Raw genomic sequence first — 14,183 nt, 5'->3', positions numbered from 1 at the left:
TTGGTGCCTTTCATCGAAAGTTTGCGTGAACTTCTCCACATATTGTGAGGCGCATCTACGGTCATCTGGTGATGCGAATCCAGCTGCCCGGTACAGTAGAGGTAGAGGGGTAGGCTTCATGCAACCGGTCATTATTCTACATGTTTCATTTAACGCCGTGGTGACTTATTGGGCGTGTCTAGATCTACCCCAAACGGGACAAGCGTATTCCCCTGTTGAGAAACATAAGGCCTCAGCTGTTGACTTTAAGACCTGGGGGTTTGCACCCCACTTGCTCCCTACAAGTTTCTGGAGGTTGTTTCTCGTAGAAACCTTTTGTCTCGTGCTCTGACAGTGGAATTTATACGTTAGTGACCGGTCTAGTATCACTCCAAGATATTTGGGCCTGTCAGTATGTTCCAACCGTTCTCCCTCCCAAGAAACATTCAGTTTTACATGCGCCAGATGGTTGTTGAGATGGAATGCACATACTTAGGTTTTTGCAGGGTTTGGTTTTAATGAGTTTTGTTTGTAGTAAGTTGACATCATGTTTAAAGCCACTTCCATTGTCCACTCCACTTGTGTGAGTGTTTTCCCCTTTACGGAGATACCAAGGTCGTCAGCGTAAACAAAACTCTCAGTCTAAGGGTGCATTGGTTGGTCGTTGGTGTAGATGTTAAATAGGTACGGCGCAGGACGCTTCCTTGAGGTAGGCCATTTTTTTGGTTTCTCCATCTGCTCTTCTTTCCATTTAGCACAACGTAGAAGTGTCTATTACACAATAGTGATCTAATGATATTTACCAGGTCATAGTCAAGCACAGTGTTATAGATCTTAGTTAGCAAGGTTCTGTGGTTTATCGTATCATAGGCCGCTGTGAGGTCTATCAAGGCTACTCCCACTATCTCTTTCTGTTCAAATCCCTCCTTTATGTACTCTGTTAGGTTCAGCACTTGGCCTGTGCATGATTTACCTGGTCTAAAGCCTGTTTGTTGTGGGATTAGTTTTGCATCTAATTTTTCCTGGATGCGGTTCAAAATGAGGCGTTCATACAATTTATACAAATGGCATAGCAGAGATATCGGATGGTAGCTACCCGGTAGTTCAGGGTCTTTCCCAGGTTTCAGAAGGGCTACTACTTTTTGATGTACGCCACAGTTTTGGAATCTGGTAGGTAGAGCGACAGATGTTAAATAGATCGAGCACACATTGTCTCGCTTTTTCCCCGAAGTGTTTTATCTGCTCTGTTAGGATTTCGTCCACCCCAGGTGATTTTCCATTTTTCATACAGTCAATACCATTTTTGAGCTCTTCGATGGTAAATGGGTTTCGCAAGAGAGTTGTTTCCTGGTCTTGAGTTCTTATAGCGTTATTGCACATGGCTCTTTCATCTCTCTGGAATCACCATTAAGTTTTTTGATCATATTCCACGCCTGCTTACTAATTCGAAATTGGAATGAAATAATTATTTGAATAAAAATAAAGCACATGTGACGTTTATAATGTTATAATTCTAGATCTACAAAGTAGAAAAAAGTTGCAAATATTTTTTTACTATGTGAATGTAAAATAATTAAAAACAATGTGGTTATTTAAACTAAATACAACACTTCAAATAAAACAATAAAATATATTCAAAATTTATTTATTTTGCATGTTTTTGGTTTATATATTTTATTTATATCATAAATAATTGCAGTGAATTCTATTTATAGCCAAATATATTTTCTAGACTGTAGATTATTAATATCATTTGTTTCCCTCTTCGACAGAAAATTTAAAAATTACTGAATGATGGTATTGTTCTCCTGGATATATCACAGTGTTGGGGAAGTGTGCCTGAAAATATTACGAACAATTTAAAAATAACACACTATTTAACTCTACTTATTAATAATTGAAAGAGAGTGACATGTTTTTTTACACACTTACGACAAATGAATGAATGGGAAAAGAAAAGTATTGTTCGTCCGCTCTAACTTTTCCCATGCGTCACGATTTATTTTTATAAAAATTAAGTCAATACCTAAAGTGAAACGAACGTCGACGTGTATATGTTACAGTTCAAGTTGATTATCCAGTTGGAGTTGACTCCAACTAGTTGGAGTCAACTCTAACGGCCGATTTCAGTAAAAGTTGATTATAAATATAAAATGAAGATTTATATTCAACATTTACTAGTAAAAGTAGACTCCAACTAGGAAAAGTATACTCTTCCCAATGCCATTTAGTAAAAGTTGATTCTGATTCACACAAACAGCCGATTCTAGAAATTAAATGTTACTGAATATGTTCAAATTAGTCTAGGCTGTATCGTCGCCCCCGTTAGGTAAATTACTCCGATTCGAATTTTTTGCACAAACTTACTCAAAAAGAGGTCCTTATAACAAATCTACTGGGTGCCAGGCAGTACCTTGATCGATACATTGTTTAAACAATTTTTTTTAGACAAATTCACAAAAATAATTTTTTCACTTCGAGTATTTTTTTTTAGATCATTTGGGTTATTCTGAGCAAAAAAAGGTATTTTGTGATTTTTCTCTAAAATTGATTGTTGTCGAGTTATACGCGATTTAAAATTTGAAAAATGCGAAAATTGTCATTTTCAAGGCTTAATAACTCGGTTAAAATCCATTATTATGAAAGTCAGAAAGTGACCAAATCAAAGTTTATAGCCCCCTCTACAAGATCCAGCAGAAATTTTTGTCACTATTTTATTACTAAGCTGTATCTTTAATTATTAACAATGAGCGCTAAGTGCGTATTAGGCGGCCGTCAATGGTGAGTGCTAAAGAGATGCACCATTCCGGCCGTCCAATGGTGAATCTCACTCACACTCACATTGACGGCCGCCTCAATACACGCTTAGCGCTCATTGTTGATAATTAAAAATAATATCTTATTAATGAAATAATGACAAAAATTTCTTCAGGATCTTATAGAGGTAGCTTTAATCTTTGATTTTGTTAGTTTCTGACTTCACTAAAATCATTCATTATTGTACTCATTTGCCCTCATTTTCGGCAGTAAAGTAACATTTTGTTGTATTGAAAGAAGAATGTTACTTTACCTGCCGCGATTATTAATCAAATTAACCGAGATTGAATGTAAGTGGTCAATGGTAGCAATCGATTATTTATTTGAGTGAAATTAAAATTTATTTACTTTAATTATTAAAAATATTGTACAAAATTTATTTTATTATTAATAAAATGTATGTCAAAAAGTAAAATTCTGTAGTGTTTCGCAATTATATTCATACAAAATAGAGTCTTACTTCAGACACACTTTAAACCCTTCGTGTACTGCTATCTATTTTTACAATTTTCACACAATAAAACCTTTACTTACATAATATGAGATAGAGTAGATAAAAATTAATTTTGTGAATTTGGTTCCATTTAGCGCCAAAGGTGCGAAAACGCACCATTTTTTTGTAGAATTTTTTTTTGACAATTCGTTAATTTTTTTTAAATCTTTGTATTTTTTAAGCAACCAGAAGATATAAATGTAACTAAATTTAATTTTGTTTAATTTCCAAACTCATGCTTTTATCACAAAAATATTTTTTAAATGTCCGACATTTTCAATCCTTCGACACAACTTTATTTTTACTGTAGTAATTTTATTGGCATAACACTTTTGTGGTCAAATAAATTAAAACATTATTTTTTAACCTATTTGTACAATAATTGTTATAAAAATACAAAAAAAAAATTTCTGAGTCCTCAAATTTCGTGTTTGAAAATAATGGTTCGATAACGAACCATTGGCGGAAGTCGACATATAATCCTGTCTGATCAGGAATAAGTTCAAGGTGATGCACAGGCAGTAATTTGTTGGGATATTTCTTTATTATGTGTAAAAACACGTACCCACTATGCTTGCGCTCCGAGCTCCTGCAACTGCTCCACATAGTGGACACGTTTGGCGCTCCCGGACTGTACAATTGTGCGCACTCTGCCTCGGCGCTCCAATCTGTGGCGGTTTATATGTAAGGGAGCGCATACCGTATCGATTGGAGCAGTTGCAGGGAGCGCGGAGCGCAAGAAGTTCGTGAACATAGTGGATGATTGGCGCTCTCGGACCATGCAACAGTGTGCGCTCAGCCTCAACGGTCCAATAGGTGGTGGTTTATATGTAGAGGAGCGCATGCACGTAGATGGAAGCAGTTGCAGGGAGCGCGGAGCGCAAGAGGTTTGTGAACATAGTGGATGGTTGGCGCTTCCGGACCGTGCAAAAGTGCGCGCTTCGCCTCGGCGGTCCAATAGGTGGCGGTTTTTATGTAGAGAAGCGCATTCCGTAACGGTGGGAGCAGTTGGAGGGAGCGCGGAGCGCAAGAGGTTTGTAAACATAGTGAATGGTAGGCACTCCCGGACAGTGCAACAGTGCGCGCTCCGCCTTGGCGTTCCAATTTGTGTCGGTTTATATATAGAGGAGCGCATACCGTATCGATTGGAGCAGTTGCAGGGAACGCGGAGTGCAAGAGGTTCGTGAACATAGTGAATGGTTGGCGCTCCCGGACCGTGCAACAGTGCGCCAACGACCGTGCGGCAGTGCCTCGGTGGTCCAGTATTACGAACGTAGTGGATATGTACCTTTATAAAGACGGGTATTCTGGTATTCAGTTTTGTTGGTTTTGTTATAATGTGTAGTGTTGTAGACAATATGTCGATTTGCCGAATTTATGCAACTGGCACAGTGCAAGATACAGGATTGCAAAGTGTAAACTGGAAATATCTAAAATAATTTCTAAAAAAGATAAAGGGCCGTTCGACTTCTTTTTGAGAAAGAAGTTGAAGAAGGTGTAGGCAATGTTCTAGCCATACTATTTTTGTTTATCAAAACTTCCAGGTCCATTTACACTCTAAATGTTTTGAGACTTTTCACAAAAAATAAAATTGTGTATTTCAATTTTTATACCTCATTTCCGCCAAAGGTTCGAAAACGAACCATTTTGTTGTTGTGACACCTGCCATTATCAAAGTGTAAAACAATTTTTTTACGAATGTTTAAGTTTATTTTACTCTAATTAATCAAATATATTACATATTATCGCAGTATTTCTTTGCTTGGCGGTTAATGGGTTAACAAAAATTGGTTAAACAATTTTTCGACCGCGGTACCGCGTGACACCCTGTGTATTTGTTATAAGGATTGTTATACGGATGTATTTCTTTGAGTAAGTTTGTGCAAAAAATCGAATCAGAATAATTTACCCAACGGGGGCGACGTTACAGACTATACTAATAAGTAGTTGAAACGGTCAAAACAAAGAAACGCACATTCATCAAAAATGCACTTGAGATTCTCGTATAATCAACATTTACTGAATCGATCCAGGAAGAGTCAACTCCAACTAGTAAAAGTTGATTTAAATTTTTAAAATCAACTTTTACTGCTAGTTTCAGTTGGAGTTGACTCCAACTAGTTGGAGTCAACTCTAACTGAGAATCAACTTGAACTGTAACATATATACATTTTGTATACTGTATAATACTACACGATACTACACACATCGGCGTACGTTTCACTTTAGGTTTTGACTTAATTTGTTTGAAAATAAATCGTGACGCATGGGAAAGTGGACGAACAATATTTTAATAGTGTGCAAAATATACAGGGTGAGTCACCACTAATGGGACGGAAGATAACAGCGAAATGGTAAAAGATTTGAAAAAAATTTAAATTGAATAGTATGTAAGTTGATAAAAGCTACATTTTAAAATTATTTTGAAATATACAGGTTGTCCCAATAAATGGCGGCGTATCAAAGTTATATTTTTTCTTATGGAACACCCTGTATTTTATTGCATTTTTTAATTGTCCGCAAAAAATTAAGTATAGTTATTAAAGGCTTCCCTATACCTATGTACCTACAGAGTGTTCTGAGTTATGTTGACTTTTCTTAAAATGTAAAGTTTTAAAAGAAGGCTTATTCTCAAGTTATTTAAGAAATTATAAAAACATTACTTTTACATCTAAATAGTTGGATATTGCTTGAATGTATTCCATGATTAATTATTACACATTTGTCTACAGTGTATTCAAAATTTACATTATTAGAGTATTGGAGTATCAGTATCATTATCGTTATTATTATTGAAGTATTCAATGTGTCATATGATGCTTATTTTAAATGGAACACCATGTATATTAATAAATAATTATACTAACCAAATTTACCTCTTTCCTATGGTATATGAATGTCCTATACCTAGGTGTCATAGTTTTTGCGTAATTTACAATTATTTAAATTCTTAATCTGTAAATCGATTTTAAAACAAAAGATTATTAATGTCATTGTATGACATTGTCAGTTTATCACAATAATTATCAAAACTATAAACATCCGTGTATGATATTCAATTTTTTTTTTACTAAAAAATGGCTTTGGAAGAGCCAATTACATTCAAATTTAATTGTTCCTAAAAATGAATAATCACACTATCTATGAAAGAGTAGACATGCTACTTTGAATTGGGGAATATTTTTAAAATTTTCTCTTAGCTTCTAAAGTTTACGCTTAAAAGTATCCTGATAGAGGACACCCAAAAAAGGACGTTTTTCAGAAATTTCTCGATAGTAATGTTGCATAGGTAGGAAAAGTTAAATAAAATTAAACCATTTATTTTTGATGACGTCAACGAACTTGATGTCCTGCTTTCTGTTACGGAAAACCCAAATACTAGTACCTACGTGAAAAATGTCGAGTCAATTAGAGATCACTCAAACAAGTGTATGTAGAATACATAAGAAAAACCACTATTATCCGTATAAAACTCAACTACACCAGCATTAGACAGAACAGGAACGTTTAACTTTTCGTTTATAGACTTTAGAATTTGGAGAAGATCCTGATTTTTTTTAAGAATGTATTGTGTACAGACGAATCTACGTACATACTTTTAATAATAATCGTCTAGTTAATAGACATAGCTTTCATTTTATTATGATACAGTAAACAAATATTTTACTGTTGATCGCCAACACCGATGAAGTGTTAATGTTTGGGGCAGTATTCTGAGCCAGTACGTTATCGACCCATATTTTTTTGACGAAAATCTGAATGGAGCAACTTTTTTAAATTTCTTAAAACAAGTTGTTTGAATCCTTCTTAAAACCTTCCACTTTAATGTAATGTAATGTAAAAGTAATGTTTTTATAATTTCTTAAATAACTTGAGAATAAGCCTTCTTTTAAAACTTTACATTTTAAGAAAAGTCAACATAACTCAGAACACTCTGTACATAGGTATAGGGAAGCCTTATGAAACTATACCTTATTTTTTGCGGACAATTAAAAATGCAATAAAATACAGGGTATTCCATAAAAAAAATATAACTTTGATTCGCCGCCATTTATTGGGACACCCTGTATATTTCAAAATAAATTTTAAAATGTAGCTTTTATCAACTTACAAACTATTAATTTTAAAAAAATTTCAAATCTTTTACCATTTCGCTGTAATCTTCCGTCCCGTTAGTGGTGACTCACCCTGTATAAAACTAACTGAGCGCTTTCGGCTTACAAAACTATCTTCCGAACTATGGTCAAAATTTTAAAAGTACCACTACTAAAGAGGGATCCCATTGGTTAAAAAAATGTTATTGAATTAATTTATGATTTTCTTCTTTCGAAGTTAATATGGATGATAATTATTCCTCTATAATTTTTTGGAAGATTTGTTAGTCTCCCTTTTTATGTATTGTCATTATTTGCAGAGTTTCATCTTTCATTTACATTTTATGAGTTCTTCATTATGTTTGTCTTCCTCTTCTACCAAGAGTTTTTCCATTTTGCTCGTCTGTATGACTTTCTCTAATTCCTCTTTTGTTTGTAGTATTGATCTTTTATTATTACTGTTCGTTCTTTATTTTTTATTCGTTTGTTTTACCTTATAATTTTTATTTTATTCTTTAATATTTTTATAAAAATTTTATTCTTTTTCTTTTTGATATTTTCTTTCTATTTTTTTGCATTTTATCATCTATGAATTTTCTCTTATTGTGTCTTGTAATTTTCTTGTAGTTCATTTTTACTTTTTCACAAGATTTTCATTTGATTCTGGTTTTCACGTTTTTTGTTATTTATTTACATTCCTGGTTATAACATTAAATTTTTGTTTTTTCCTGACATTTCATTATACGCTTGTTTGTGACTTCTTTCATAGATTTTTGATAGTCTCCTATTGTGATTTTATTTATCATTCTTTATTCATATCTTGCCTTATGAAAAGAATATTTTAATCCTGTCCAGTCTCTGATACGTAATGCCGGGTAGTAGTTCCTCCTACCAATATATTTGTTTTTATTTACTTTTCCTTCAATTTACATCAGCAAATGTGATACCACTGATGAAAGAGGTAATTAGGGAAGACCAGCTAAGAGACTGGCGACTATGATGCAGATGCACGCAGATGACTTTAAGATGAGGATTTTAAGAAGATAAGAATTAGGGATTGACCCAATGATATGAGCCCAAAATATTAGTGAGCACAATAAGTGAGATGAGATGAGTACAATAACTGAGCTAGTTAGTTGCTTTATATTTTTACTTACGTGATTCACAGAATCAGGATACTTTTGGGTTTCAAGACAGAGGGCTCCGTGTTTTTTGATAAATCCATCTTTACCTTTAAGAGTATCAGCTTCTGCTAGGAAATTGCTAGTATAAAACTGTACTCCAGGCTGGTTACTGTAAACTTCCATTCTTCTGCCACTGTTTGGATGGTAAACACTAGCTATAATAATAATCAAGTCTATAGTGATACTATTGGCAGTAAATTGGACAAAAATAAATAATCTTCAAAAGCCTTTCTAAGCAAAAGTTGATTTATTCTTTTTTCTTAGACACTTGATGTTGCAGATATAGACAAAAAGAAGATAGATATTCCCTACACATATTGAGAAACCTTGTTTATTTTACATATTGAAAAGGCTTCTTACCTACAAAGGCATTTCCTTGTTCAGATCCCCTCGTTATGCAGAAGTTGTGATCAAAACCTGGAGAGTTTGGAACTTTATGGATGACATCTCCTAACACTGTTGGTATCCGCAAGTCAAAGACAGTGTTTTGAACGCATGGCAGTTTACCTAAAAACCGAAGAGTATAATATATAACTAATTTAATGAGTTGAGATTGAGAAGTTACGCTTTTTTTAAGCACTTTCTTAAGAATGTTTATATCGTTCTTCGATTATTGATCAGTCTGGCTAAAGGTATAAATAATCGAACACCACGATTTAATTTTATTTCTGTTTGTTGTCGAAATGGCCGCTGATGTCAATTTATAAGTTTTCTTCTGAAGTCACCGTTGGTCCACACAAGGATAATTATCGCCTCGATCTTTTTTTACTGCAATTCAATCGTTATAAAATACTTAATATAGTGTATTTTTAAACCTTTAGTAAGGACTTATTATTAAAAGAAGTGAGTTTAATTTTGTTGAAAAACTCTAGTGTTTCAGATCGTCAAAAACGCAATGTATTTTTGTTATCAGTTACACTGTACACAGCAACACTTTTTTCTATATCAACCTTATAAAATCTTACCTGTCGGTATGCCCTCTACGACCTCAGTTATCTTATCAGCATTTAAACTTACTGCATGTTTGTATAGTTCAGTGGCACCTGTACCATTGCCAGCAAGATTAAAATACGTGTGGTTGGTGAAGTTTACGGGACACGGCTTTGTAGTCACCGCTCTATAGTCGATACGGAATTCGTTGTCGTTTGTCAGTTCGAAAGTAACGTTGGCTATAAGATCCCCTGGGTAATTCTCTTCTAGATCTGCAGCGTGGTAGCTGAGGGTGAGTTTGGTATCTAGAAAATACACGATTATAAAGAAAATGGTCAGTTATGTTATTTTTAGACATACCCTTTACAGAAGCTTCCCAAAATACCTTATCGAAGCCGACAACACCTCCATGCAAGTGGTTTGGTCCATTATTGGCAGCTAAATTATATTTTACTCCTTCAACTGTCATCTGAGCTTTACCAATTCTGTTGGCTACTCTGCCTATGGTAGCACCGAAGTATCTGGTTGAAAATAAATCATTAATTATTGTAAAATAGTAACCAGTAAGATGTGTGAAAGTCAAATTTCCCCCAGCCAGTTCGGGTTCATAAATGCTGTTTTTACGAGAGAGGCTTTGTTTACAGTACAAGCCTTATTCCAAAGATGCAGAGACGTCAATTGCGACGTATACGCATCATTGGTTGATTATGAGCAAGAATTTGTCCGAGTACAGCACGCCAAGATGATGCAAATACTAAAAGAAGCAGGGATTAACCAAGATATGAAAATAATTAGACACCTTTACTGAAATTAGATCGCAAATCTTAGAAATGTGAACATACCCAATACGTGAAAATCATGCATGGAGTGAGGCAAGGTGTATTTTGTTTTCTCTAATCTTCAATATCTACCCTGAAATGTTCTATCTTTAGTGAAGCTTTGTATGAAATTAAAAAAATCATTCTATTAAACGGGAACCGTTTAAAGAACAGCAAATATACTGATGACACCATAGTATTTGCGGACAACCTAGAAGACCTACAAGGCCTTATAAACAAAATCACATATTGCAGTTAACAATCAAAATCATCATTGGCTCTACAACCCATGGTGGGTCTTGGCCTGTTTCAGAATTAACCTCCATTCCTTCCTATCCTTCGCCTTGGTTTTCCAATTTGTCACTCTTACCACTCGCAAGTCGTCTTCTACCTGGTCCTTAAATCATGCTCTGGGCCTCCCTCTTTTCCTCACTCCATCCGGTCTCTGGCTATAAATGTGTTCCGACGCTCATTCATTCTCTCTAAGTGGCCTAGCCTCCGCAGCCTGTTTATTTTGATATATCTACCAATACTAGGCTTACTATAAAGATGGTAAAGTTCAAAATTGTAGCGTCTACGCCATAATCCGTTTTCCTCCACGCTTTTGCAGTTAACAATATGGACTCTATATAAATTTAAAGAAAACAAAAATGTTATGATAATTAACAAGAAAAGCGATAATTCGACACCATAATAAATGAAGAATGTACCAACAACCAGGAGATAAGAGCGCGGATCATTAAACCTAGATCCACAGTCAACCGGTTGGGGGCTTGGTATTGGACTCTTCAAGAGCAACAACTTCTTTCTTGGTATAATAGTAAGAATGCTGCGATACTACGTCTGCTCTGTCCTTTTAAACTGTGTTAAACCTTGAACCAAGATATGTCAGAAAATTGGAAGCAGTTGAGATGTTGCGGAGAATACTTAAGATCCTGTGGACAGATCGTGCCACAAATTATGAAGATGTCCTCAGAAGAATGAAGAAGAATCGTGAGATACTGACGACTATCAAATCTGCAGAAAAAATAAACATCGCCATGATGATCGCCAACATTCATCACGGATAAGCACACCATGAAGAAGAAGAACGTTGTAAAGAAGTAAGTTGTCAAAATATATTGCCGTCTTATTCTTTCTTTCTATTTTTTCTAACAAGGTCTTGTGGTATAATATAGATCTTGCGAAAAAACACGAATCTTGCGAAATCAACACTAGGATCATAAAGATTATAGTTATGAAAAGAACAGTCAATGATATGATTATATGTACAGTGGAACCCCGATAAGTCGGCCCCGATAACCCGGAAGTCCGGCTAACCCGGACCGATTTTCATCAGATAAACATTTTGATTTCAGTATTTTGTATTTTGACAACGACACCCGATTTAGGCGTCGAAATTTTAATAAAATTATTTTTCAATTTAATTGTAGCTTATTTCCTATCAAAATACATAGTTAATTATCAGATAAACATTTCAGCAATAAAAATGTATGTAATATAATATTTGAGAGATAATGTGTATTTGTGTAATTTGAACTATACGATAGTAAAAATGACTCATGGCACACGCCGCGCCGGCAGAAACAACAGACAGCTGTCTGTAGTATTCCTTTATATATTTCAAACAGCATTGTTTAAAAAGACTAAAAGACTATTCAAAAAAATCAATTTCCAAAAAATGGTCTTTAGTTTCACTGTTCTTAAATAACATCACATCGATTGTGACTTTATTGTGTGTAGTACAGTCTTGTATATTGTTCGCTTCCGTTTGCTTACGTTTGTGTTTGCGTGTTTTTAGTAATTTAGATGTGTAGGAGTGTAGGTACTGTGCATATTTATATATATTTCATGTTATTTCAATTCTAACGGAGTTTATCTGTAGGTATACCGTATTTTATTAATTTTTACCATAATCCGGCTAACCCGGATTTTCGATAACCCGGATCGGCCGCGGTCCCGATTAATCCGAGTTATCGAGGTTCCACTGTATTTTAATAATTGGAAATATGTATATTTTTTATATACAGTGTGGGCCAAAGAAAACAGTCCACCTCGATATTTGGCACTATTTATTAGATTTTAAGGAAATGAAGAAACAGGTCGATTTTTGATCTAAGGGAGACACATTTTTACGGTACATACATCTGTCATTTGTCAACCTCCTCCCTTCCACTTCCCCCACTCCTTATTTTTAAATAGGGAATAGGGGTCGTGTGCTAGCTCCTTTGAAAGGTTATTCAATTCTCTATTCAGTAATATTAACATTGACATAATTATTTATACAGGGTGTCCAAGAAAAATTATTTTGAATTAAATTAATTGACACAAAAAGAAGAATGTATGTAATTTATTTAACTTAAAATACATTCTATTGCTGACAAAATACAAAAAAAATGTTTGTTTGATAAATAAACATTGTTTGTTGCTTAAATTCAATATTCAACCTAAAAAGAGGCAGATTGGTGGCAGCTTGAACATTGAAATTAAGCGAAAAGCAATGTTTATTTATCAAAAAACAATTTGTCTGTTTTGTGGCAGCAGTAGAATGTATTTTGAATTAAATAAGTTACATACATTCTTCTTTTTGTGTCAATTAATTTAATTAAAATATTTCTTTGTTGGACACCCTGTATAAATAATTATGTTAATGTTTATATTACTGAATAGAGAATTAAATAACTCTTTAAATGAGCTAGCACACGACCCCTATTCCTTATTTAAAAATAAGAGGTGGGGAAGTGGAAGGGAGGGGGTTGACAAATGACAGATGCATGTACCCTAAAAATGTGTTCCCCTTAGATCAAAAATCCACCTGTTTCGTTATTTTCTTAAAATCTAATAAATACTGCCAAATATCGAGATGGACTGTTTTGTTTGGCCCACACTGTATACGAGAAAAATCAAATACCTGTTTTCTGGTTTAAGATAACCTTCGATATCATTAAAACCAATTGTAATATCCTCCACCTCTTTGTTACAACCTGGTACCTTGATCGATGTTATATACCCTCCATAGTTGATCACTTGGGCGCTTACATTATTCTTATTTTTCCATGTGAATCGTCTAACGGTTTGCGTTCTTCCTTTTCCATCGGTTATCTTTCCAAACGTATCTTCCGTTAGAGTGACTTTTGCCATATTTTTTGTATTGCTACACTACACAAGTATATTAAAAATAAAACTAAATGTTTGCTTGTCTGTTACTAACTGGTTGAGTGCATTATATAAAATTAACAAAATAATTAGGGAAGATAGTTACTTATCTTTTGCGATAATATTGTCGAGTTATTTAAGTGTTTTAATATCGTAAGAACTGTACCTTAACTTGTTTACTGTTTACTTTAAGAATCATTCTGATGATATTTTTAAACAACTTCAAGACATCAGTCAAAATTTCCATTGTATAAATTTACCGTAATTTATACATCTCTATTATAGTCAAAAAGCAGCAGTTCAATTGAAATAAACAACAACTGAAGATATAGAAAAAAAAGAGAGGAGTTGGTTAGGGTTTTGTGCTTTCGCCAAATGTTTTTATCATGTATTCGAAACACATGATTAATAAAGCATTTCCTGATCAGAAATACGGCATTAAAATTAAGTCCAGTTAACACCCTGCGATTTGCAGACGATGAGACGGTAGAGTGCAGATAGTCGACTTTACGGTCTACAGGCGCTTACTATGTTCATTCTGGGCGACTTTAAAGGTCGCGTCATATTATAATGCACGTCGCGTTTTCGGCACGTAGCGTTTGCAGACCGGCAAGCGGACTGCCCATTCACATTATCATACATAGAACGTTTACGTTGGTTTCAGTTTGGTGCGGTGCAGATGTGTTTATTGTCACAACACATGTTTACATGA

General features: G+C 34.4%; 2 protein-coding genes across 2 annotated transcripts in view; one reads left to right on the top strand and one right to left on the bottom strand.

Annotated features, from left to right (window-relative positions):
- Positions 1–14,183, top strand: part of LOC126882394 (fringe glycosyltransferase) — a 620,335-nt gene that overhangs the window by 318,465 nt on the left and 287,687 nt on the right. The gene's annotated exons all lie outside the window — the stretch shown is intronic.
- On the bottom strand, positions 1,609–13,540 carry LOC126882393 (galactose mutarotase-like). Its single transcript, XM_050647308.1, has 6 exons — positions 13,227–13,540; positions 9,858–10,018; positions 9,533–9,802; positions 8,928–9,074; positions 8,541–8,722; positions 1,609–1,818 (listed from the first exon to the last, which is right to left on the bottom strand). The coding sequence occupies exons 1-6, from the start codon at positions 13,454–13,456 to the stop codon at positions 1,729–1,731; spliced, it is 1,080 nt and encodes a 359-aa protein (XP_050503265.1). The 5' UTR covers positions 13,457–13,540; the 3' UTR covers positions 1,609–1,728.

The sequence above is a fragment of the Diabrotica virgifera genome, chromosome 3 (assembly GCF_917563875.1).
Source record: "Diabrotica virgifera virgifera chromosome 3, PGI_DIABVI_V3a".
Classification (NCBI taxonomy): Eukaryota; Metazoa; Arthropoda; class Insecta; order Coleoptera; family Chrysomelidae; genus Diabrotica; species Diabrotica virgifera.
The sequence above is the reverse complement of the archived record's forward strand: the minus strand, read 5'-3'. Positions and strand labels throughout refer to the sequence as shown.

Bases quoted from the DNA above. Each gene is read 5' to 3' on its own strand.
- LOC126882393 (XM_050647308.1), bottom strand. From the start codon at position 13,456: ATGGCAAAAGTCACTCTAACGGAAGATACGTTTGGAAAGATAACCGAT. The intron at 9,803-9,857 runs GTATGTCTAAAA...TGTATTTTCTAG, and splicing joins TTGGGAAGCTTCTGTAAAGG to ATACCAAACTCACCCTCAGC. The intron at 8,723-8,927 runs GTAAGAAGCCTT...TTATTATTATAG, and splicing joins ACAAGGAAATGCCTTTGTAG to CTAGTGTTTACCATCCAAAC.